Genomic DNA, 23,735 nt, shown 5'->3' on the forward strand with positions numbered 1-23,735 from the left:
TCTAAGCCTCAGGGAAAGGACAGAAAGCTGTTCTTTAACAGGGAGACTTCTCTTTCTGAGCCCTTTCCTGCATTTCTTTTCCCTTCTCTTCTGCAAAAGCACTGAATGTACAAAGCAATTGCCAAGAGGACCACCAGTGTTCTCTCTAGAGTCATGATAAGAGAGAAGTTCTATGGAGGGACGTGTATTATGTAGATTAGATGTTCTCACTTTTCAGTCTCAAGATTCCTGTTATCAGGATCCTAAAGACTTTTTTTGTTTGTTTTTGTGGCTTATTCCTATTGATCGTTACCATCTCAGAAATTAAATCTAGAAAGTTGATTAAACACGAAAACATACAAGCGCATATTTTTAGTCTTTAGAGTGATGTTATCACATATCAGATAGCCTCTCCAGTGGAAAAGGAAATAAAGGCTTATTATTAAATAAAGGAAACAAAGTCTTAGTATTATTATGAAAATAGTTTGACTTCCTGGAACTCTGCAAAGGTCCCAACGACCCCTAGGGTTTTCTAGATCACTCTTGGAGGCCCAGTGGTAGATGTAAATACCACCAACTGCGCTTCTTTAGATTAACCAGCTCATATTTTGGTGCATTCCCTTGTGCAGACCTAAAAACCAGTCTTTCCCTTTACTAGCAGGGTGTTTCATCCTGGGGACTCATTTTTGTGGCCGGTGCATCTGCTCGCAAAAAAAAAAAAAAGTTATTTGCTATCACAGGAAAAAACAGCTGTATGTGTGGCAACATGTATTAAAGCAAAATAGAAAGCTCAAATATGTGTTCTGTGAGCTCCTGGCAGCATCTGTCACTTTGCAAACACTACACAGGGGAAAATTGCTTAAAATGGTGCAGCTCGGTCTGCAGTGGAAGAAGGACCGCGATCGAGTCAGGCTGCGTCAGGCAGAAAGAGGCTTATTAGAGAGACGAGAGAAAGCACTTGGGTATTCTTGTCATGCTTTGCCCTTGAAGACTATGCCAAGATCTCTTTTCCCTCTTTTTTTTTTTTTTAAATAAAGAGATCGATATTTCTTAATTGCTTTAGTGACTCAGGATTCACCACTTTCCTTGTAAACCCAGGCAATAGCTACTATGTCTGCTTTCTTGAGACCTCCTGCTTGCAAAAAGTAACGAGATAAAGCTGAAGCCCTTTCACCAGGGCCTCCATTACGGGCCCTTCTGTTGAGTGAGGAGGGAGCTCGTTCCTTCTCCAAATGCTGTCTCCGCTTCCTCGCGCTCGTCCCTGGGTAGAGCCCCGGGTGCTTAGATGCCAGGCTTCTAGCGTCCTTGCGCGGGCGGAGGCGGGCGGCCGAGAACCAGGGAGCGGCGGGAGCAGAGGCTGGCCGACTCCCCCACGCAAGGTGAAATCTTGGCCGGGCCTCGGCAGCCCAGCCCCTCCGTGAGCAGAGTCCGAATAACCGCCCAGAGGGACGGTGACTAGGAGCGGGAGAGAGCGAGCGCGGGGATCAGCGCGACCGTCTCCGCGGGCCGAGGCCCCCGAGGGGCAGACCCCCGCGCCCCCGGACCCCCGGGCCCCCGGGCCCCCGGGCCGCCGGCCTCGCCCGTCCTCACGCCCGGGCCCCGCAGGTCGGCGCACGTCAGCGGTCTCGCGCTCAGCCCGCGCCCATTCGCATCTTCTAAGGCGGCGACCAATGGGAGAGAAGCCAAACTCCGGGCGTCCTCTGTGATTGGCTGTGCGTCCGGGGGCGGCGGCGGGGGCGGCCCCGGGGGCGGGTCCCGCGCGCCGGCTCCGGCGGTAACGTGCTCGGCGGCCGCCGCAGGGGAAGCCTGGAGGACTGCGCTGGAGGCGGCCGCTCGCCCCGCGCGACCTGGCTCCGCCGCGAAGGGCGCCGCTGGCGGCCCCGGGTCTCCGCGCCAGGGCAGCGCTCGAGCCTCACCGCGTCGGGCGGAGGGGGCGAGGGGCCGGGCCGGGTCCCCGCCCTCCATCCCGCGAATGGATGTGCCCGGCCCGGTGTCCCGGCGGGCGGCGGCGGCGGCGGCCACGATGCTCCTGCGCACGGCCCGCGTGCCCCGCGAGTGCTGGTTCTTGCCCACCGCGCTGCTGTGCGCCTACGGCTTCTTCGCCAGCCTGCGGCCGTCCGAGCCCTTCCTGACGCCCTACCTGCTGGGGCCGGACAAGAACCTGACGGAGCGGCAGGTTGGCGCGGCGGCGGGCGCTGGGGAGGCGGGCAGGCGGGCGGGGAGAGAAGGGCGCGGAGAAGGGCGCCCGCGCCGCCGCGGGCTCTTAGCCTTCACCGGTCGGAAGTCGGCTCGGGGCTGGCGGTGCGCTCCCCGTGCAGGTCTTCGGGCGCCCCTTCGGCGTACGGGGCGCGTCTTCCAGGAAGGGCTGGGAAGGCCAGTCGGGAGCCCCCGCTCCCGCGCGCTGCGGGCGGCGTGCGGCGTGCGGCGCTGCCCGGCTCGCTGGAGGTTAGCCCAGCGCGCGCCGACTCGCCCTGCAGTTCCCGCCGGGGGCCGGCAGGGGGCGCCGCGGGGTGCGTGGATTAAAAAGAGCCGAACTGCGAGCTGTGCTTTGGGCAGCGGGAAAGGGTCAGTACGTGTTTGTTGATTGAAATAGGGAACCAGGTGCGAAGTAACCCCTGCTTCTTTGAAAGACTCTGCCTCCCTCTTCCTTCCCATACTTTGCTTTGTTCACCTTTGACGGGATGAGTGTGCTTAAACGAGGACAGAACAGAACAACAAACAAAAATCCATCATCGGAATTCGTTTTGGTTTTTAATTAGGTGAGGCTTTGTTCAAGGACATGCTGTCCCCTCTCATGCCCTGCCTCCCGGGGTAAAAGCAGATACGGCGACGGCATCATATAATTGGCACTTGATTATAATTTTTCTTGCATGGTGAATTGTGGGTTCACAGATGTTAGTTTTGGTTCTCAGCTGAGGAGGCTCCTTAGCCTCTTTTCACAGGCCTGAAAGCTCACGTCTGGTATTCCTTTCTAGAACGCTATACAAAGGGTGAAAGCTGAGTGGGCATTTAGCTGTTTTTTTTCCTCTTCCTGCTTTTTCTCCCTTCCCTTCCCTCCCATTTACACTCTACTTTTCTTCCTGTGGTTAGTAATCACCTCTCAGTATCCCTGCATAACAGGTCAGAGCAGGATATACTTAACTCACAGTCTAGTTTGTTTTGCCCTCCACTTTCAAGGACACTTAGCAGGGAATTGAAAGTCAGTGCTGAATCCTAGATTGAGGGTTTCGTTTGAATTTCTTATGTTGTCTTACTTCCAGCCACTATCATTAACTTTTATCCAACTTAAGATCTTTTATTTCTCTTTTTTCTTTTTAAATTTATTCATGAGAGACACAGAGAGAGGGGCAGAGACGTAGGCAGAAGGAGAAACGGGCTTCCTGCAGGGAGCCCAATGCAGGACCGGATCCCAGGACCCCAGGATCACGCCCTGAGCCGAAGGCCGAAGCTCAACCACTGAGCCACCCAGGCGTCCCTATTTCTCAGTCTTAAGGACCACCCTGCAAAGGACTCTAACAGTTATTCATTACCTGTTTGAATTTTAACATTGGTTACATTTTAACATTGTGAACAGAATGATTTGACAAGAAAAAAAATTGCTGCAGTAAATAGAGAGCGATTCTGGAGACAATTACTGACCCTGAGGTATAGCCACTGAAGCAGAAATGATACTTCTTTAGCAGCTTACAATGAAAGTTTCATGTGAACTGCCACGTGATCTGCACAGTGTGTGTACCTTGCCTGACACAGGGGCACAAGGAGAGAAACATGTTCCCAGCGTTGATATTTGAAAGCTGATCTGTTTTGTCAATTGCCCCGGGCAGAGGAGTTGTTATGTCATGTGTCATCCTGTGCCCTGTCTAATCAGAGCTTTCTAGGCTGAGTGAAATATATTCAGTGGCATTGGAGTAAAACAAGGGTGCCAGGCCCAGTAAATATTTGTGGATTATGTAACAAACATAGCACAATTTCTGTTATTGCACATTGGAGGAGGATGAGGGCAGAGTTTGAAGAGAAATCTAGTGGTCTAGAAAGGATGTCATTTTTCTGTGAGGACCTTGGACCTTAGCTGATACTGTTGATCATGCACAGAATGGCTCTGTTCAGCCTCTCCAGAACCCTGGTTTTTTAAAATATCTAATAACGGAAATAAATAGAACAACTTGTTCTCCTTCCTGACCTCATGCTTGCTTTTGCCAGTAGACAGTTAGTAAGAAATATTATATGATTTTTAGGCAAAGCGAATGTCAGTTCATGGTTAGTGATGTTGTATTGAAATTTGTATTTACTTGTAAGACTTTAGAAGGGCCAACTTAGGTCATCTTAAATGGAACTATTGTTGGAAAAGGACAGAATTTATCTTTACAGTATCAAAGGATTTTTTTCTTAGATTTCAGGAAAAATGTTAATCTGTTTCAGGTACACCACTTCCTAAGTTTTTTTTTTTTTTTAAATACAAGTGGGTGAGGAGTGGGGCAGAGGGAGAAGAGTGGGGGACTCCCCACCAAGCCATAAGCCCCATGTAGGGCTGTATCCACAGCCCAACACACACTTTCTAACTTTTAAACAGGTTAAAAATGGACTGTGTTCTAATAGTTGAAAGCCAAACTTTTAATAAAATAGAGCTCTATATCTCCAACACTTTTTTATTCTTTCATCCTTTTCGCATGTGATTTGACAGAAATTCACTACCTTTCTTTGATTTAAAAAAAAAAAACTTTCTACTTATTCTGATATTCGGAGTTCTACAGAATTTGGCTCTTACCTCCTTAACAGCCTTATTTCCTGCTATATATTTCCTCTCCTTGCCTTCTTCCATGTGCCCATGCTCTATCACATCGATCTTCTACTCATAAATCCAGCATACCCACAGTCTCTCATCTCCCAGTCTGTACTCAAAGTTGTAATCTCTGCCTGGAATAAGCTTCCCATACCTATCAGTTGATATCTGTTAGCCTCTTTCTCTTCCTTCAAAGCCACCTCAAAGAAGTAACCTCCTATTTACTATCTCCCCCCTTACCAATAGAGTATGAATATATATTACTCATTAGGTTCAGAACTCCTGAAGAACTGAGGCCTTATTTTATTTTTTTGTAATCCACACAGCTTCAAGTGTTTCACAAATAAGAGCTTATTAACTAGTTGTTTAATTGAAACTGAACTCTAAAGTCTAAATCCGAATTAGAGCTTAAAAGGAACATCTGTTTTTCTCTTGGCTTTCTGTGTCTCAGAAGAAAGCACAAACAAGCTCTGATCCAAAGAGTGGTGAAAAGGATCTTCTGATAAAATCTGCTCCCTTTGTTCACGTGGCAGATTTTACCTAAGATAAGAAGGTATTGTCCAGGGTATGTACAGTAAGAGTCTGTAATATGTACATTTTTTGCATGTGGGGAGTTTCCTTTCAGGATTAAAAGTATCTATGGAAGAAGCTTTTTTTGGTGTAACAGTTTGTCCATGCATTGAAAGAGAAAGGATCTTCTCTTAGAGACCCAGTGGCTAAAATCTGGAGATTGTGTGGTCTTTATCTCTTCATGAATGCCCTATAAAAGTACCTTAATACAAGTTGAAAAAGCTGCTGCAGATATTAGAAGTAGCCCTGGAACATACCAGATGATCAGTAACAGTTTTCTGATGGAAGAAATGAGGCATTTTAGTGTTGTGGATTCAGACTATCAAGATTCTGATCTTCCGTCTGCCAAAGCTAGCTTTGATAACTTTGGATAATTTATTTAACCTTTCTGTAAAGCCAAGTATCCTCAGTTGTAAAATAGAGGTAATAAAAGCTTTTACTTCTTAGGATTGTTGTTTGGATTAAATAAAGTAGGTAAGGCAGTTAGCATAGTGTGTGGCTCAGTAGACGTTTGCTGTTACAATGCTGATAACACTGTGAGAGGGACATTCATTTGGGTTGATCTCTTTCACAGGAGAAAAGTCAGGTTTTTTATTTAGAATGATTTAAAGAGAACCCATCTCTTCTCCCACCCTACCCCCACTTGCCTTTAATTCTTTCCTACTTGACTTTGCAGGTCTGGCCATGTTACTTTTTCTCATCTTCATTATCTTGTGGCTTTGTATTAGGAGCAGAATTAGTCTCATAAATATAAGCACTTAAGTTGATAATTAAAAGGATGAGATTTATATAATGAAAACCCAGCAGTTAATCACTTTGGAACAATTGTTACTGAAAGGTATGGAACATACATAGGTATAGACAATTTTACTGGAGCAAAGAAGTCAAAGCCCTGAAGGGTGTGGTGAAGTGAGGAAGAGGGTTTTTAAAGGAAAGGCATGATGGCTAATGGGTTGTGGTGTCGTGCTAGGAAAAACATGTTGGGGAAAATGTGAAGGTGGAGTCAGAAGAGGCAGTTTAACACTTAAGAAAACTATAGGAGATTACTGGTAAAACTAGAGGCAAAAAAAGAATGGGGGGGGGTTGTTAATGGGATACCACTGTGAAGAGTCTGTAGGGATGCTTTCATCCTTCACCACTTTTAACTCCAAGTTACCCTGTCCCCTTTGGTTTTCTGCTGAGGTATCTTGGGGCTGTGCAGGCACCAGCCAAGGGCATTTTGTTTCTTAGTTGCTAAAATGTACACACTTTTGAATAACAGTCATTTCTACAGTTCACAATTATTCTTTTCATACCCATCTTCAGGTGTAAGAAATTTCCTAATCTAGAAGTTGCTAAATGATACAAATACAAACTAGGCTAAAATTCATGAAGGTGAGACTATTAGACAAATTACTTTTGATATCTGACCAGTCAAAAATAGAAATCAGGACAGGAATATATTTCCGATTATGTCTGTCTTTTGTAATTGTTCTGTACCCGCAAAATATTTTTTACAGTAACTGTTTACTTTATTATTCCTCTAAACCCTGAAAACAGCCCATTTTACATTTGGGTGAACTGAAGCATATGTGAGAGTTAAAAAGAAGGTTGCCCTTGGCCTTAGATAGTCAGATTGCTCCATGGCGAAGTATTTAGCCTGTTACCAAGGTGGCCTTTCAGAAAGCACTTAAAAATCAGGGCCATTGATCCAGACTTTGAAATGGTCATTTTAAAAAAAAACAACTTATATTCATCCCAGGACCTTGCTAGACACTGGGGTAGGTGTAAAAGAGGGAAGGTCGCTTACAGTGATTGATATTGGAAGACTGGGGATGGCAGTTCTGTTGATTTATTTCATTCATATTGTTCCAAAGGGCCTGTTTCAGCTTCAGTCCTTAAGTCTTGACATCTAAATAGAGTGAATGACTGATTTGCATGTATTTTCTCATTTAATCCTTGCAATAAGCAATCCTGTGGTGTAGGGTTTATGCTTCTTTTACTGTTAATGGAGATAAAGGCTAATGGGAACTAAAAAAAAAAACTTGCCTATAGTCACACAATGAATGATGGGTTGAAATTCCAGCTGTGTCTGTATGGCAGAGAGCTTATTTCTACTTATTCCAATTTTAATAATCCATTAAAGAGAAAGCAAAAACTTCCATCCTTTACATTATTACAGACAAGCAAAAAGGACATCAAAGTTGGCCTATAATCCTATCATCTACAGATAATTATTCCGTCAGGACACTAGGACAGAACTATCCTCTTCACCTGTTCCCCCAAAACAATAAAACTTAAAATCAGAGAAACCTAATCAAACAGTAGGATCAAGGCTCCCTATTCTGTGGCTAGAAGGAAGAATTGATGATGATTCCTAAACACCCATTTCCAAAACAGTCCTTGAGCCAAGTCCCTTGCACACAGCATGCTGACTACAAGGCTGTGCGGGTCAGCATGGAACATCAAGTCAGTCCTAATGGTCTGCCCTCTAAGGCAGTAGTCCTCAATGCTGGCTCAGATTAAAGTCTCCTAGGAGGCTATAAAGAACTGCCTTGGCTAGGCATCTACATTTTTTAAAGCTCCATGGGAGATGTGCAACCATGGTTAGCAACCAACGTTGTGAGGTAACTGGGGAGACTGGCACATACAAAGCAGTATCAAGAGAGCCCTGAGTGTTGCCCTAAGAATGCTGTCAGCTCCAGCAAAATCTGCCACGATGAGGAAGGCTTTGAACTAGGCCTTGATGAAGGGGAAGGATTTTAAGAAAAAGACAATGGGGTGGACATGGGGAAGTATATTCCAAACAATTATCAGAATTGTTGAGATTTCTTTGGTTGATAAGGATGATTTATTAGAGGTAGCAGCAGGTTGTTGCATAAGAATAAACTGTTATGAATATTCCAGATCCATTGATATTACTAACAGGTTTTTAATTTTCTTTTTCTATCAGGTCTTCAACGAAATTTATCCAGTATGGACTTACTCTTACTTGGTGCTGCTGTTTCCTGTGTTCCTAGCCACAGACTACCTCCGTTATAAGCCTGTTGTTCTGCTGCAGGGACTCAGCCTTATTGTTACATGGTTCATGCTGCTTTACGCCCAGGGACTCCTGGCCATTCAGTTCTTGGAATTCTTTTATGGCATTGCCACAGCCACTGAAATTGCCTATTATTCTTATATCTACAGTGTGGTAGACCTGAACATGTACCAGAAAGTCACAAGTTACTGTCGGAGTGCCACCTTGGTGGGCTTTACTGTGGGCTCTGTCCTGGGGCAAATCCTCTTCTCAGTGGCAGGCTGGTCCCTGTTTAGTCTGAATGTCATCTCTCTTACGTGTGTTTCCGTGGCTTTTGCTGTGGCCTGGTTTCTTCCTATGCCACAGAAGAGCCTTTTCTTTCACCATGTTCCTACCACTTGCCAGAGAATGAATGGCATCAAGGCACAAAATGGTGGCATTATAACCAACACCTCAGCTTCTAACCACCTTCCTGGGTGGGAGGATGTTGAGTCAAAAATCCCTCTAAATATGGAGGAGCCGGTAAGTATAGCCTTAAACACCTTGTGGTTGCTGCTCTGGTAATTGGAGCAATGGTGACAAACCAGACAGGAAACCCCATCTAGCTAGACATTGTATTTATCTGGATTCAGGTTTTTTGTTTGTTTGTTTTTAAGATTTTATTTATTCATGAGAGACACACACGGGGGGGGGGGGGCAGAGACACAGGCAGTGGGAGAAGCACACTCCATGCAGGGAGCCTGACGTGGGACTCGATCCCGGGTCCCCAGGATCTGGCCCTGGGCTGAAGACGGTGCTAAACCGCTGAGCCACCTGGGCAGCCGGATTTAGGTTTTACCCTGAGTTGCTCCCTTGGTTTATTCATTCATTGATTACAGATAAGGTTGATTTATATTAGAGATGACAAATATATTTTATCCTGGAGTGAATGACCTCCAAAGTCAGACTGTACAATGTTATATTGCTTGTGTCAGAGATGTCCTAAGAAGCCATAACAGGAACTGTATCTTCTTCACCTTTCTATCTGGTACTTGGTGTATAAGGAAAGCACTCAGAGAATTTTGCTAAATGAATAGAGGAAATGATTCTAATAAGTGATGAATATCTACTTCCAGGTTCTGAATTGAAGCCCAAAGTATATAAGGTTAAGAACTTTACTTCCTCTTCTGTGCTGGAAGTGTATCTGTATTTTCAAATGACACTTGCCCAGAGTGGAGTAGTAATAAATAACACATAGGAAGATAATCACAAGAGAAAAAATTAAGATGATGATGGAATACATATTAAAAGTGTGACTATGAAATTATCTCTTAGGTATGGATCAGAATAATCCATCCATATGTTCTGGCTAGCCAGGAAGATTAATTTCTTTATAAGAGCTTTTTATCTTTCCAACAGGTTATAAGCCGTGAGGGGCAAGGTTCATTCCAACCATACTGAATTAGTCTTAGCTTTCGTGGGACATGTTTGGAAATAACCTGTTAACATTCTCACTTTGCAGGTGGACTCTGTCAGTTATAAAATCGAGCTCCATAAGCCTTGTAGTCTGAGAGTAAAGAAGCCACTGAGTGAAGTCTTTGGCTCCTCATCTGGGGTTAATTCAAATTGTTTCAATGTGGCATCTAATTACTCTCTTAAGTCCACTCCCACTCTTTACTTGTGATTGCTAGTTGAAATTTAGGTTATCATCTCAAAGAGATTGAGACTAGGTGACACTGGTCATGGAACGCACTTTGATTACTAGGGCACCGATGGGTAGCATCAATCAGGATACCAGGGATTAAGTTAGGAAGGAAATGCTGATTCCTTCATAGTTTGTTAAATGATGTTGACAATTCAACAAAGGGTTGATGGAGGAAGGAGTTATAATCATCTGGAGTAAAAAAAAAAAAGTATAATCATCTGATATCATGTAGTAGAAAAAATAACCCTTTTTAAATTCTCTTTCAAATGTCTTAAAATGGCCTTAGCTAAAAATTAATATATATAAATATATCAAATATATATAAATTAATAATAAATAATATATATTGACATATATCAAGTATTAACATTGGCCATAGTTGACATTGGCCATAGTTCTAAAGATTTGTATAAAACATAAGTTTTAAACTATTTAGAACATGAGTAAGAAACAGAAACACATTTTACATAGGAACAAGTACCATTCATAGGTATGTATATATTTTATATATAACTGAAGCAGAGGTTTCACAACTCAATACTTTTATTCTGGTATATTCCATTACATTCATTTTTTTGATAAAAACTTTGCAGTTTTATTTTTTTAATTCAATTTAATTAACATACAGTATATTATTTGTTTCATTCAGTTCTATTTTTACAATGCAGATCACTGCCCATTACCTGTTAACAAATGAGTTGTAACCTACCATTTAAAAAACTGTCCTAGACCAACTTGACATTTCTTGTTTATATACATGCAAAATGTCAGTACTTGACATGCTGAAATGATTCTAACCACAGGCTATAGGACCATCAGAGTATCTTAAAGTTATAAGAGACATGAAATGTCAACCACCCTCTCATTTTAAAGAGATAAGGAGTGGGAACAGAGATTAGTGACTTGTGCAGAATTGTGCTGATATATGTAACATAATTAAAGAGCGTATATGAGACTCAGTTTGATCTGTACTTTGCTCCATTAAAGTCTTTCACTGGGGTGACAAAATGGTCAGAACCATCACTGTTGGCTACAGTGTGGTAAAAGTTAGATTCAAGTCAGTTCTATTATATCTTTGGCTCTGCTGACTTTTTTTTTTTTTTTTAAGATTTTATTGATTCACTTATGAGAGACACAGAGAGAGGCAGAGAAGGAAGCAGGCTCCCTGAGGGAAGCCCAATGCGGGACTAGATCCCAGGACCCCAGGAAGGCAGATACTCAACCACTGAGCCACCCAGGTGCCCCTCTGCTGGTACCTTTACAGGCAGTCAGGGCTGCTTGCCGCTGTACAGGGCTAAAATAGTGCTGTTTCTCTTGACAAGCTTGAAAGAAGGTCAGAATAGGAATATTGGGGATTGCAGTACCATTTTAAGTTGACAAAGCCCATAACTGAACTGTAAATCAGTAATTGTGGTAAATATAGTAAAGAAAAGTAGGTGGTTTGATCTTGATATGGAAAGGGATAATGAAGTAAGAGTCAAAGTGATAGCCCCATTCACAAGTTACCTTACAGTACTTGTGAGTTCTTTTCAGAATGGCCCTATTGCTATGGGGCAGAGCATGTTGACATTCCAGCATAGCCAGTGATTTTCTTTCCTAAATAGGAAATGGGATTCCTTCTATGCTTAGCCAATAGTTGGACCTGATTTATTTTAATTTGCTCATCCATTAGAAATGATGTAAATTAAGCCACTTCTTTAGCACAGGGCCTGACACGTAATTAATACTTAAACAATACCTGTTAACACACCTATACTTTTATTTGTAGACTAATACCCCTTATTATGAGTAAGCATTCTTTGCCTATGTGTGTGTTTGAGCTCCATGAAACACTGACAGTAACAACATTAATGTTTCCACTTTGTACTTAATATAATTTCTAGCAGCACATAGTGGATTTTGAAGGAGAAGGTCAAACCCGGGTTCTGGTTCTTAACCAGCAGGGTGATCTTGGGCAAGTTGTTTGATTCTTTGAGGCTTAATTTCTTCCCTCATTCTTCTACCTACCTCACAGTTATTTCTAGTGTTAACTGAGGCAATGTAAAGCTCTCAAGTGAGTAATTGGTAGATCATCAATATATGTTCATTTCTGTTATCTTTATCATTAGACATGAGCAATCAAGAATAGCATTGTACCTTCACTGTAGATAGTTATTTACCCTTGAGGCTGTAAATAATCTTTCACTTTGAATTGGTTTACCCTGGTCTTCTGAGCCTTAGGAAAGGTTTTCGTAGAATCTGGTACTAATTCCACCATTAATTCTTTAACTGAGGCTACCCTTAAATGTAGACTGTAAACCAGATGATCACTAAACTTAGCTCTAGAATACTGAGTTTTATGAGCTGATTGATCTGAAGGTGCCTTTATCTTTAGATGACCAGGCATGACACGAACACATTTTCCTTTCCTGTCCAGTCCCCCATATAGTTAGGAACACATAATATAGAAGTGATGTAACTGTAGTCTTCACAGTTTAGGCATTAAACCCTAATCATGTTACCCCTCACCCCCATATATTTTCCTATTGCATGTAGAAGAAAATCCATAGTTCACACCGTGGCCTATAAGCCCCCATACAATCTGGCCTTATCTCACGACTGTGCTCCACATGGCTCTAGTCCAAACACATCGAGCCTATTCCCACTTCAGAAGTTCAGTTCAGAGGTTCTCCGTCAGGACTGCCCTTTGTTCTGATTTCACAGCTGCTTCCTTTATGTCACTCAAGTATCAACTCAGACATCAGCTTTTCAGACAGCCTTTCAACACTCTTATCATCCTTCCTTTTCTCTGCCACAGACACTTGCCAGCTGTTCTTTTCTTCAGAATATCATTTCTACTGTAAACTCTCTCATATGTGTATTTATCATCTGTCTCCCTTACCAGAGTGTCAGTTTAATGAGGGCAGGAACTTTTCTGCTGTATTTCCAGAATCTAGAACATCACCAAACACGACATGTGGGCACTCATAAATATCTGTTGATTGCGTCCACGAGTCATGATAGAGTACAAAGGAAATGAACATTTATTGAGCACTTGTTACATATTGAGTAATACCTTAGTTCTTCCAAAAACCTATTGAAGGAAACATTTCCATTTTATAGTAGAAAGCCTAAGATTTAGAATTTTTTTCCATCTGCATAGAGGCAGGTGTGCTCCTGCTGTGCTTTCTTTATCATCTATCATCATTATCACTTCAGCTTCCATTTATTTGGACCTGGGAACTGAATACTCTGCTAAGAATCTTAGATTCATTAGCTCATTTGTTTCTTATGAAAACTCTGTGATGTAGGTATCACAGTCCTTGTACAGTTGAGAGAACAGAAGCTCATGTCAGATAACTTAACCAAAGGCACATAGAAAGTGGCACAGTCAAAATTCAAACCCAGGTCTAGTTGATTTTAAAAGCATTGTATTAGAGACTCCTATTCTTTGGTGGAGAGAAATAATTTCTCAATGTTTTGTTTTTGTTTTGTTTGTTTAAGACGGTGTCAGAATCTTCTCTTTAAGTGAAATCTGAAACTAGATGCCCATTGTGATAAATGAGTAGGAGTTGAGTTTAGGATTGTGTGAGTAGGCATAACTGTGGAACATTGTTTGGTTCTCATTCCACTGAGATTATCCTCACATTGTATGGAGAAAATGGCTTTTATTTATTTAACTTCAAGAGTAGCTACATATGTAATATATAGCTAACAAATGTATAATCTTCATAAGAAAAATTCTGATTTTATAAAAAGATTCATACTTCATTTTTTAATTAAAGAGTAAAAGAAAATGACATAAAGGGAAGTGAGAATGATCTGATCTGCTACCACCCAAAGATTACCACTATTAATAGTTTAATGGCCTTGATAACATCTCTTTTCTTATTTATTTATGTTTATAGATATACATTTGAGAGTAAATATTATAGTCTACGTGTAGTTTTGTAATGGCATGGGTTTTTTTGTTCTGTGTTATGTGATAACTTAGCTTCCTATGTCTTTTTGTGTCAAAATAGCTTTCAGAATCTAAAGAAATAAAATCATAATGGTGACAGTGGTGAGAGGTTTGTGTTGGGACACTAGTCCCCCTTTCCCTCCAGGCTGGCGCCAAGCACAAAACCAGAATTGTATGGAGACTTAAGTGAAAGACCCATAGTCTGCCTTTCAACCCTCCTTTTTTTTTTTTTTAAACAATTTTTTTTAATTTTTATTTATTTATGATAGACATAGAGAGAGAGAGAGAGAGAGAGAGAGAGAGAGAGACAGGCAGAGACACAGGCAGAGGGAGAAGCAGGCTCCATGAACTGGGAGCCCAATGTGGGATTCGATCCCGGGTCTCCAGGATCGCGCCCTGGGCCAAAGGCAGGCGCCAAACCGCTGCGCCACCCAGGGATCCCCAACCCTCCTTTTCTCCTCGTGGTCACAAATCATTCCCTCTGGATATCTCCAGTTAGCCTCAGGCCAATGGATATGTCTGAGCTGGGATAGAGGGCAGAGGGTGTGTAGCCATACATGGTTGCATCCTTCCCTGTTACAGCTTGATGCCCTGGAACTTCAGAAAAGTGTCATCTCCCCTGAAGCAGTGGCCAAAGACATGTCAACTCTTAACAGGTTGTTAATGCCCTACTTTCAGGTTTAGGAACTAGGGCTGGGTGAGATACCAGGTTGAGGCCAGAGTCACCATTCTTGGAGCAAAATAAATGCACAACAGGTGGGAGCAGGAGAGTGTCCTAGAAGCTTTTTATGTTTGGCGAGAACTTTACTGTTGCTAAATTGTAAACCTGCCTCAACAGCACCAAGTCTCCTTGATCCATATTTTGTTTTGTTGTGTTTTTCTTGAAACCAGATGTACATTATCTGTTCCCATCAGTTAAGGCTCAGTCCCCAAGTTTTTACTGTTTCAGATAATAGAGTATCAACGGCTGAAGAAATAATGATAGTCTTCTTGTCATCAAGAAAATGTTTGTTGTTCATGACAAGAGTTAGTATTGGGATTGTGTCCTTCAGAAGCACTTAGTAAAAGAAGCAAGCTTAGGCTTGAAAATTTCCATCCTAGCCATTGTTTTGGCTACAGACTAATCTACTTTTGTGCCCAAAAGGACTGAGAAATGAGTGGTATTGTAACTTGGCCTTGCAAACACCTAACTATACCAACTAAAAGGTTCTGTTTACATCTGGAGGTTCTCTTGCCATGTAAGACCTGGTGTTTGAGATAGACTTTGGGAGACAGATAAGATTTGAATAGAGAAATAATGAACATTCTAGGCAAAGGCAGTAAGAAAAGCATGGCAGGTGGCGCTGGTACCGGCTGTTGTGGGGTTATTAATTGGCCCAGTCTCAATGTTGCTGTGCCTCAGGGAATAGGGAAGCCTAAAAAGAGGGAAATAGAGGAAGAATGGCCAGGTTGTGGGGCAGTCAGAATGCATATAACATTTACTGATTAGGTTGGCCATCTTCTATGGGTATGATTCATGGCACCCCAAAGCAGTGACAATTGTAACATCAATGATGTACCATACAATTGTGGTAACCATCACAGGTCACTATAAAAAATAATAATAATGAAAAATTTTGAAATATTGTAGAGTAACCAAAATGTGACCCAAAGACATGAAGCGGCAAATACTGTGGCAAACCTGGCTCTGGCAGACTTGCTCAACAGAGGGTTGCCGCAAACCTACGTGTTAAAAACACGTACTTGCAGTCAAGGGAAGCACAATAAAATGAGGTATGCCTCTATGCCATTTATAGGCATAAAAAGCAGTAAGCAGTGGGTTTTTCACAAGGAAAAAGAAAAATGTTTGTAAAATAGGAAAGTCTATACAATTGCTTTCTGGAGTCGTCTTCCTAGTATTTGAGCTTTCTTCCCTTCTTGAGTAGGAACCCAAGCCAGACCGTCTCCTTGTCTTGAAGATACTGTGGAGTGACTTTCTGATGTGCTATTCGTCTCGCCCTCTGCTCTGCTGGTCTGTGTGGTGGGCCCTCTCCACCTGTGGCTACTTCCAAGTGGTGAACTACACACAGGGCCTGTGGGAGAAGGTGATGCCCTCTCGCAACGCCACTATCTACAACGGCGGTGTGGAGGCCGTGTCCACCCTCCTGGGTAAGCGGGCGGGTGGAAGATTCCTCCAGTGGTTAAGTCAACCATAATCAGATTTCCCCTCCCCTCCTAAATTTGATTACAAAGTTTGAGCTCTGATTTTGTAATCTAGGAAGAAATTTAGCAGTGCACAAGTCGTGGATGACCCTGATTAACAAATTTAAATTCTTTATGTCCTTTAGGGAAACCTACCGTAATGATTTTCAAAATTATCTTCGTATTCAGGTTTCCATTATCTCTGTATTTATTGAGTGCTTTTGTCACATGATGTGAAATTTAGAATGGGAATATACAATAGTTAATAACTAACATATGTTGAATGTTATTATGCAGGAAATGTTATTCTAAGAATTTCATGTGTATTAACTCAGTCCTCACAATATGACTGAGACAGGTGCAGTAATCCCCATTTTACAGTTATAGAAATACAGACCAGTAGGTTAATAACTTGCCCAAGATCAGATGGATATTAAGTAGTAAAGACAGGATTTGAACTCAGAGCCTGTGTCCTTGACCAATATATTCTATCGTTCCTTTCTAATTTATCAACCTACCTCTTAAGGTTTTCATCCTGTGATTTCTGTAAACACTTAAAACTGTGTCTGGTATTTAGTGCTCTGTACATTTTAGCTATCATTGTCAGCAGCATCATTTTACTGACGAGCAGGGATGCCCTTTTGCCATGTTCTGCACTGCTCTTTGGTTAGGAAGGAAATGATTCCTCCTGCCAGGTTGTTGAGCTGGAAACAGTGGCTCTTTTGGACTCCTGCCTCTGAGCCAGCCCCAGTACCTTTTCTGTTACAGCATCCCTGGGTCTGTGTCCTCCTTTTTCATCTCATTGCCAGGCTGTGCTAATTCAGTTTCTTGTATCTCATAGTCTCTCTGGCTCCATGTCATTTATTCCATCAAGTCCAAAATCCTGTGTGACTTCCAGGCCCTCCATAATCCTTTTTTTAAAGGTTTTATTAATTTATTCATAAGAGACAAAAAGAGAGGCAGAGACATGGGCAGAAGGAGAAGCAGGCTCCCTGCAGGGAGCCTGATGTGGGACTCGATCCAGGACTCCAGGATCATGCCCTGAGCCAAAGGCAGATGCCCAACCACTGAGCCACCCAGGCATCCCCACCCTCCATAATCTTGAGCTTACCCTATTTATAAGTTGCAAAATTTTAAACTTTAATAATCTAAGTTGAATTTTTAATTCATTAGAAGAGCATTTGTTTAGCAAAATAACTGGATCAATTTTCTTTGTTTTATTTGGCAGGTGCTGTTGCTGTGTTTGCAGTTGGTTATGTAAAAATATCCTGGTCAACATGGGGGGAGATGACCCTGTCTCTGTTCTCTCTGCTGATTGCTTCCTCAGTGTATATTATGGATACTGTGAGGAACATCTGGGTGTGCTACACATCCTATATCATCTTCAGAATCATCTACATGTTACTCATCACTATAGCAACGTATGTATTTTGATTCAAAGAAACATTTGGAAAAGTGACAAGATAAACTTTTTGGTTTCTTTACAAATGAATGAAAATTTCTAGTTAAAAGAGGCAAACAGGAGGAAGCATTGTATTATGTTTTTCTCCTGAGAAAGAAAGCACTTAAGGAAGGTTCATTTATTTCCTTGTTCCTATATACCTGCTCTATTCAAGTATTTTCATGAGATTTCTATCACTTGGCAACAGAATGCTTTTCACCTGTTTGGGAAGGGAATTAATGGTAGAAAGAAGGGGCTACTCTTGAAAATTGAGGTAAAAACCGAAACTAGGATATTATTTTTACTTTTCATTCTTCTTTTGTGTATTCATTTTTTAAGTTTTCAGATTGCTGCTAACCTCAGCATGGAGCGCTACGCCCTAGTGTTTGGTGTGAATACCTTCATTGCTCTGGCCCTTCAGACTCTGCTCACCCTTATTGTGGTGGATGCCAGTGGCCTTGGCTTAGAAATTACCACTCAGGTAAGATTTCTGTTTTGACACTCAAAATGTTATGACTTGAGCTGGGTAACAACGTGGAGCTTAATGAAAGCAAATTCAGACAGTAGAGACAGATAGAAGAAAGAAAGTAGAAGTGTCCTCACCTTCCTTTTGTCAACCCCCATCCTTAATTCTTTTCTCCCTGGAGGGTGTTAGGACCACCATCTTTTTGATGAGGACCTAGAACATTTCTGAGTGTAATTATACACTCTGGGAGAACAGAAGTAATGTTCCTTCCAGGCTGAGTTTTTGTGCTTCCTCCTTCAGTATTTCCCTTCATTTTAATTCTGTGCGTGGAATTCTGAATCCTGTGTTTTGAGATGCCTGCTTCACCTCATGGTTCTGTTCTCCCTTCTCTAAAATACCCAAATACCAAAGTAATGACTTGCTGTTGATTAATAGCATGAAGGTTCTTAACATGTGACTCATCGAGAAAATACCCACACAAACACCTGGAGACGATGGAAATACTTGCATTCATTCAGGAACTGTATAGTCATATATGCCTTCATGCTTTGTGAGTTTGTAGGTAAGGCTTGCTCTGTACTTTGGCAAAATGGGCTATTGAATCAAAAAGTGCCTACCCCACCTCCATCCCGGCCCAGATGATCCCCTCCATACTTAGGCATTAGTTTTCTTACAATACAAAGGTCCAGCATGTTAGCAGTAACTAACTTTGTTTTTTACCAGAGATCTAAGAGATATAATAACAGTAGTAGGTAATGTGCACAGAGTGTTTTCTATGTGCCACGTATCCTGTATATAATTTTGCGGGGTTATTGTCAGGATTGGACATCGAGAGAATGAGTCTGAGAGATGTTACATAATGTTAAGTGTTGTTTAAGGTCGCATGGTCAACTATAATGTGGCAACGCTGGGATTTTAACCAGCTTCTAACTCTAAAGCCTAATCATCTCTCACTGGATCATGCTGCCTCAAAAAGGTGGGCAGAGAGAGCAGAGGAGTGGGAGGTTTCTGTATGTTTCCTAATTACTACCAGCAGTGAAAACCTTGAGAACACCTCTCAAGGGTTAGGTGCTTAGATTTGGAATGGAGGGTAGGAGAGAAACTAAGTGCTTGTCATCTTGCTAGTGAAGTAGTGGTTTAAAAATAAGGAATTATTGAATTGTGTAGGCTGTGCTGAAACTCTAATTGCCATGACTAACAGATTTCCTATAGGGAAATGTATCCAAATTTTAAGAAACCTGGCTCAAAGACTTAGAGTAGCACCCAAATCGCATTCATGAGCCAGCTTATAAGTATTTCATAAGTTCTTTTAAGAAGGTGATGATGAAGATGATGACAACCTATATAGTCACGTTAAAATATTAGCCTAGAGAAGATCCTGAGGAAAAGTAAAAAGTAAGCCCATAATGGAATATAGTTGACTGCCTACTGCCCTCTTCTGGGGAGGAAGAGAAGTTCTTCATCTTCAGAATTTGGCCTGCTAGTCACAGTTACCTGCCAGCTTGAGGAGAGAAACCATGATTCAATTGTAACAACAGCAACAAAAATAAAATCAGTAGTATAAACAGCCTTAGCATTGTGGGCTAATAGACACTTACATATGTGATCTCATCCCTTCCCAACAACCCTGTAAAATAGGGAATATTGTGAATTCCATTTTGTAAATGAAGTCAAGGCTCAGAGGTGAAGTATTTCACTCAGGGCCCCACAGCTACTAAGGGACAGAGTCAGGATTTGCCCTGAGGCAGTGAGGCTTTACTACCACCATGCTGTGCTACCTCTTCTGATTGTCAGTGCCTGGCAGATGGTGTGGGCACACAATGTTTTGTGAAGGCTTACTGAAAAACTGAATATACCTTTAATCATAGGATATGTTCACATAAATAAAATAAAACATCTCATCTCCTAACTGATAATTATCTACATCACTTCTTTCCCCATCCCCTTTAGTTCCTGATCTACGCCAGTTATTTTGCACTCATCGCTGTGGTTTTCCTGGCTAATGGTACAGCCAGTATTATGAAGAAGTATAGAAAGCAAGAAGATGCAGAATCAAGTTCTCATGTAACCGCTTCATGATACACTGCTGAGAAATTGCTGCTTAAAGCAAAAACTCTGCACAGCAACTGTGCCCAGATATATTTAATTTTTTAATATGTAGATGTATATTAATGTGCTTTTTAAGGCTTCAAAGCAGCCAACTGATTATACCTTGTGTTCCCAGAGTAACAATACTGTTTAGAGGAGCAAGAGATGAGGTTTATCTCGTGGATTATTTATAAAAGCTAATTTAAACATTACTTTCTTCTGACTCAAAAGTGAACTTGATTTTGAAAAGCACTAATGAAACACATGGCATTTAGATTTGATAGCAAGTGAGTTTGGTGTTTCATCGGTCAGTTTACTTCTCTGTATCTGGTCAGCCAGAGGCGTGGCCCAGTGGGACCAGGGCTTCACAGGGGCCATGGGACTTCACAGGTCAGAGTAGAAGTATGTTCTCACAGCACCTGTGTTCACCTTAATTCTTATTTCTGTAATACTCATGTGCATTTGTGTTGTGTTTCTGCAGAGGAAAGCTGTTCTTATCTACTTACTCTGGTTTGGTGTTCTCACATATTAGGAATGTGTGTCATTTCTAATTTTATGTTATTTAAAAAAATTCATTATATGAATGTTCTGTTTCCATCTTGACAATTTTGTATTTGGGTAGATTGTCTTTAGGAATATACTTTTGCATTATTTATATGCTTCCCAGAGAAGCTCATTTAGTTAGAAAATAAGGCAAGTTTTGAGGCCTGCTAATAATCTAAAGAGACCTAATCAGAAAACTTAAGGTATGTTTGCCTGTCTTTTAGTCTTCAGTCTGAAGAATTATTAATTCTATAATGAGAAGTTAATATATGGGCTAAAAATACAACTACTCCATTTTGTATTTGGATTCCCATTTATTTCCAAAATAAAATGAAAAGTCCTTTCTTTTTTTAAAATCTCTTCATCCCTATTTATACCTTTTATATTATTGTCCTTATCTAAGATACAGATGTCATTAGGAGCTGAATTTGTTGGATTATTATAAGGCCTTTTCACAAACTGAGCCTCTTTTTAATTATTTCAATAGGACAGGAACTAGCATAGACTCGATTCCTGCATTTTGTACATTAAATCTGCCTTTGTTTCTAAGGGTGGATCATCTCGGATTATCTGCTTAAAATAATAATTGCTGGTGATTTCACTTCCAGGGTACTTGGAAAATGTTACTAGGTACGCATCTAATTCTGTAATTAATCTACCACGTGGCTGCTAGTGTATGTGAGACACGAAAACCATTTTAAAGCCGACTTTGTTGCCTTATTTTGAAAAAATCTAGATTAATTTATTTAGAATAACACAGGTAAACAGTGTGAATAATAGTATCAAGGTTCCAAAGTTGACATACTCATTTAGTGTAAGTGGGAATTCTAGAAATAAATGAACATAAATATAGGCCATTTTCCATTCACCTTCCTTTCTGATCAAGAGCAAGAGCAGAGCACTAAGCGAAGGAGAAGTGATGTCATAAAAGGACAGCCTCCAATTTTATATTGTATCCTATTGCGCTATGCAGGGAATTGTTATTCAGAAACAGGTTGAAAAGTGGTGTTCGAGGGATTTTATTTAATGTTTTTTAACAAAATGGACTGCAGTACAATCAAATCATTTATGTTACCAAAGCAACATTTCCATGGAATTTAATTCAAAGTTTGTGGTGCACAACTGGAGCCTTTACTTATTTAAGACAATAATAAGTTTATCCTGGTGTGTGGCCATATTTCTAGAAGGCTGAGCCCAATTTGCAAGTTGTACTGTATGCAATTTTGCAAAGAAGTGAAAATAATTTGTTGTACTTTTTATTCAATTCTGTATACATTATGAAATTATTTTTATTAAATAAATATTTTACATTATATTTTTCCTTTTTAATCGCAATTTTTTAAATGTTGTTTTTTGCTTCAGTAGGAGCTTTGGGTTACATATTTAAGCCTTTTAATAATTTCTCCTAGGACAAATTTCATATTAAGTCTTCCCTTACCTGACCCTCCTATTAACCTTGTCATCCTGTGAATTCTTCCCATTGCTTTGTGATCCCTGCCTTTGATTCCTCCCCCTTACTTCTTTCATTTTCCATTATTTTTAGCACCACACTGCATGGTTTATTATTCTTGGTCTTCATCTTGGTACCTCTCATCTCTCTTTTTAGAGCATTCTTCCTTTAAGAAACCAAAAAGACCCACATTCCCTTCAATGTTAACTGAATTTTACAAATAAAGAAAACTCAACAATCAAGGGCACAAGGTACCATCTTGTTTTAAAACTTCATAGCCACTTCGTTCTAACTCCAAATATTCTGATATCCAAGGAAGCATCTTTTTGCCATCAGCTGAAAATCACTTGTTCAGGGAGTCCCAGAAACCAAATCATTCATTTCTCCTTTGTATGCAAAGTAGTACCTTCCCTTTAATATCTCATTCCAAAACCTACTTCATTAAGACATTTCATTGATAATCACCAAAGACTCATTTTTCGTGCCAAAAAATTTTTTTTAAAGATAAAGTTTTCTGTCCCTATGGTTGTGTATCCACTGTATCTTAATGCCTTTCAGATTATAAGGCTTCCGAGCAGTGACCATGTCTTATTTTTGTCTTTTGTAAAGTATCCTAGTATGAATACTAAATTATTATAAGTGATACACAACAGACCCAGTACCTGCCAGTATAATAGCCAGATGTCATTACCTTTTTAGAGATTTATTTATTTATTTGAGAGAGAGAGAGAGTGCAATTTGTGGGTGGAGCAGAGAGATAGGCAGCTGAGCAGGCAGCCTGATATGGGGCTTGATCCCAGGACCCTGAGATTGTGACTTGAGCCAAAACCAAGTATAATGCTCAGCCACCTGAGCCACCCAGGCGCCCCTGCCATTACTTTTTTTAAAAGTACATCCAGGGGATCCCTGGGTGGCTCAGCTGTTTGGCGCCTGCCTTTGGTCCAGGGCACGGTCCTGGAGTCCTGGGATTGAGTCCCGCGTTGGGCTCCCAGCATGGAGCCTGCTTCTCCCTTTGCCTGTGTCTTTGCCTCTCTCTCTCTCTCTCTCTCTCTCTCTCTCTCTATCATGAATGAATAAATAAAATCTTAAAAAAATTAATTTAAAAAAACAACAGTACATCCACATGAAATGTTAAGATTAAAATGCCTATTGATGACCTCCATTCCACGGGACAATTTATTCAAGGCATTGGGCTCTAAATGATAGGGACTAGATACCTATTTGTTTTACTTATTACAGCATGCTGCTGTCGAGGACGTTTAAAACATCTTGGGCCATCCGTGTGGACTGCTGGAAAGCGCTCCGAAATCATTTCTCATTCCTGAATTTTAAAGACCTTTTTTTAAAATAAGTGAACTGAAGGGGGCAAATGCTGAAATGTTAGCAAAAACTGTTTAATACTGGGACCCCTGGGTGGCTCAGCGGTTGTGCGCCTGCCTTCGGCCCAGGGTGTGATCCTGGGGTCCCAGGATGGAGACCCATATCGGGCTTCCTGCACGGAGCCTGCTCCTCCCTCTGCCTTGTCTCTGCCTCCTCTCTCTCTCTCTCTCTCTCTCTCTCTCCCTTTCTCTCTCTCTCTCTCTCTCTCTCTCTCTCTCTCTCTCTCTCTGTCTCT

The 23,735-nt window shown here is 41.3% G+C and overlaps 1 protein-coding gene across 1 annotated transcript; it reads left to right on the plus strand.

The window, feature by feature from the left end:
- Positions 1 to 1,778: 1,778 nt before the first annotated feature.
- Positions 1,779 to 21,985, plus strand: SLC19A2 (solute carrier family 19 member 2). The gene is made up of 6 exons (XM_055323945.1): positions 1,779 to 2,155; positions 8,262 to 8,849; positions 15,877 to 16,099; positions 17,361 to 17,553; positions 17,913 to 18,054; positions 19,990 to 21,985. Exons 1-6 carry the CDS (start codon positions 1,952 to 1,954, stop codon positions 20,116 to 20,118), a joined length of 1,479 nt encoding a protein of 492 aa, XP_055179920.1. The 5' UTR covers positions 1,779 to 1,951; the 3' UTR covers positions 20,119 to 21,985.
- The last annotated feature ends 1,750 nt before the right edge of the window (positions 21,986 to 23,735 follow it).

This window comes from Nyctereutes procyonoides, unplaced genomic scaffold (assembly GCF_905146905.1).
Source record: "Nyctereutes procyonoides isolate TBG_1078 unplaced genomic scaffold, NYPRO_anot_genome, whole genome shotgun sequence".
NCBI lineage: Eukaryota > Metazoa > Chordata > Mammalia > Carnivora > Canidae > Nyctereutes > Nyctereutes procyonoides.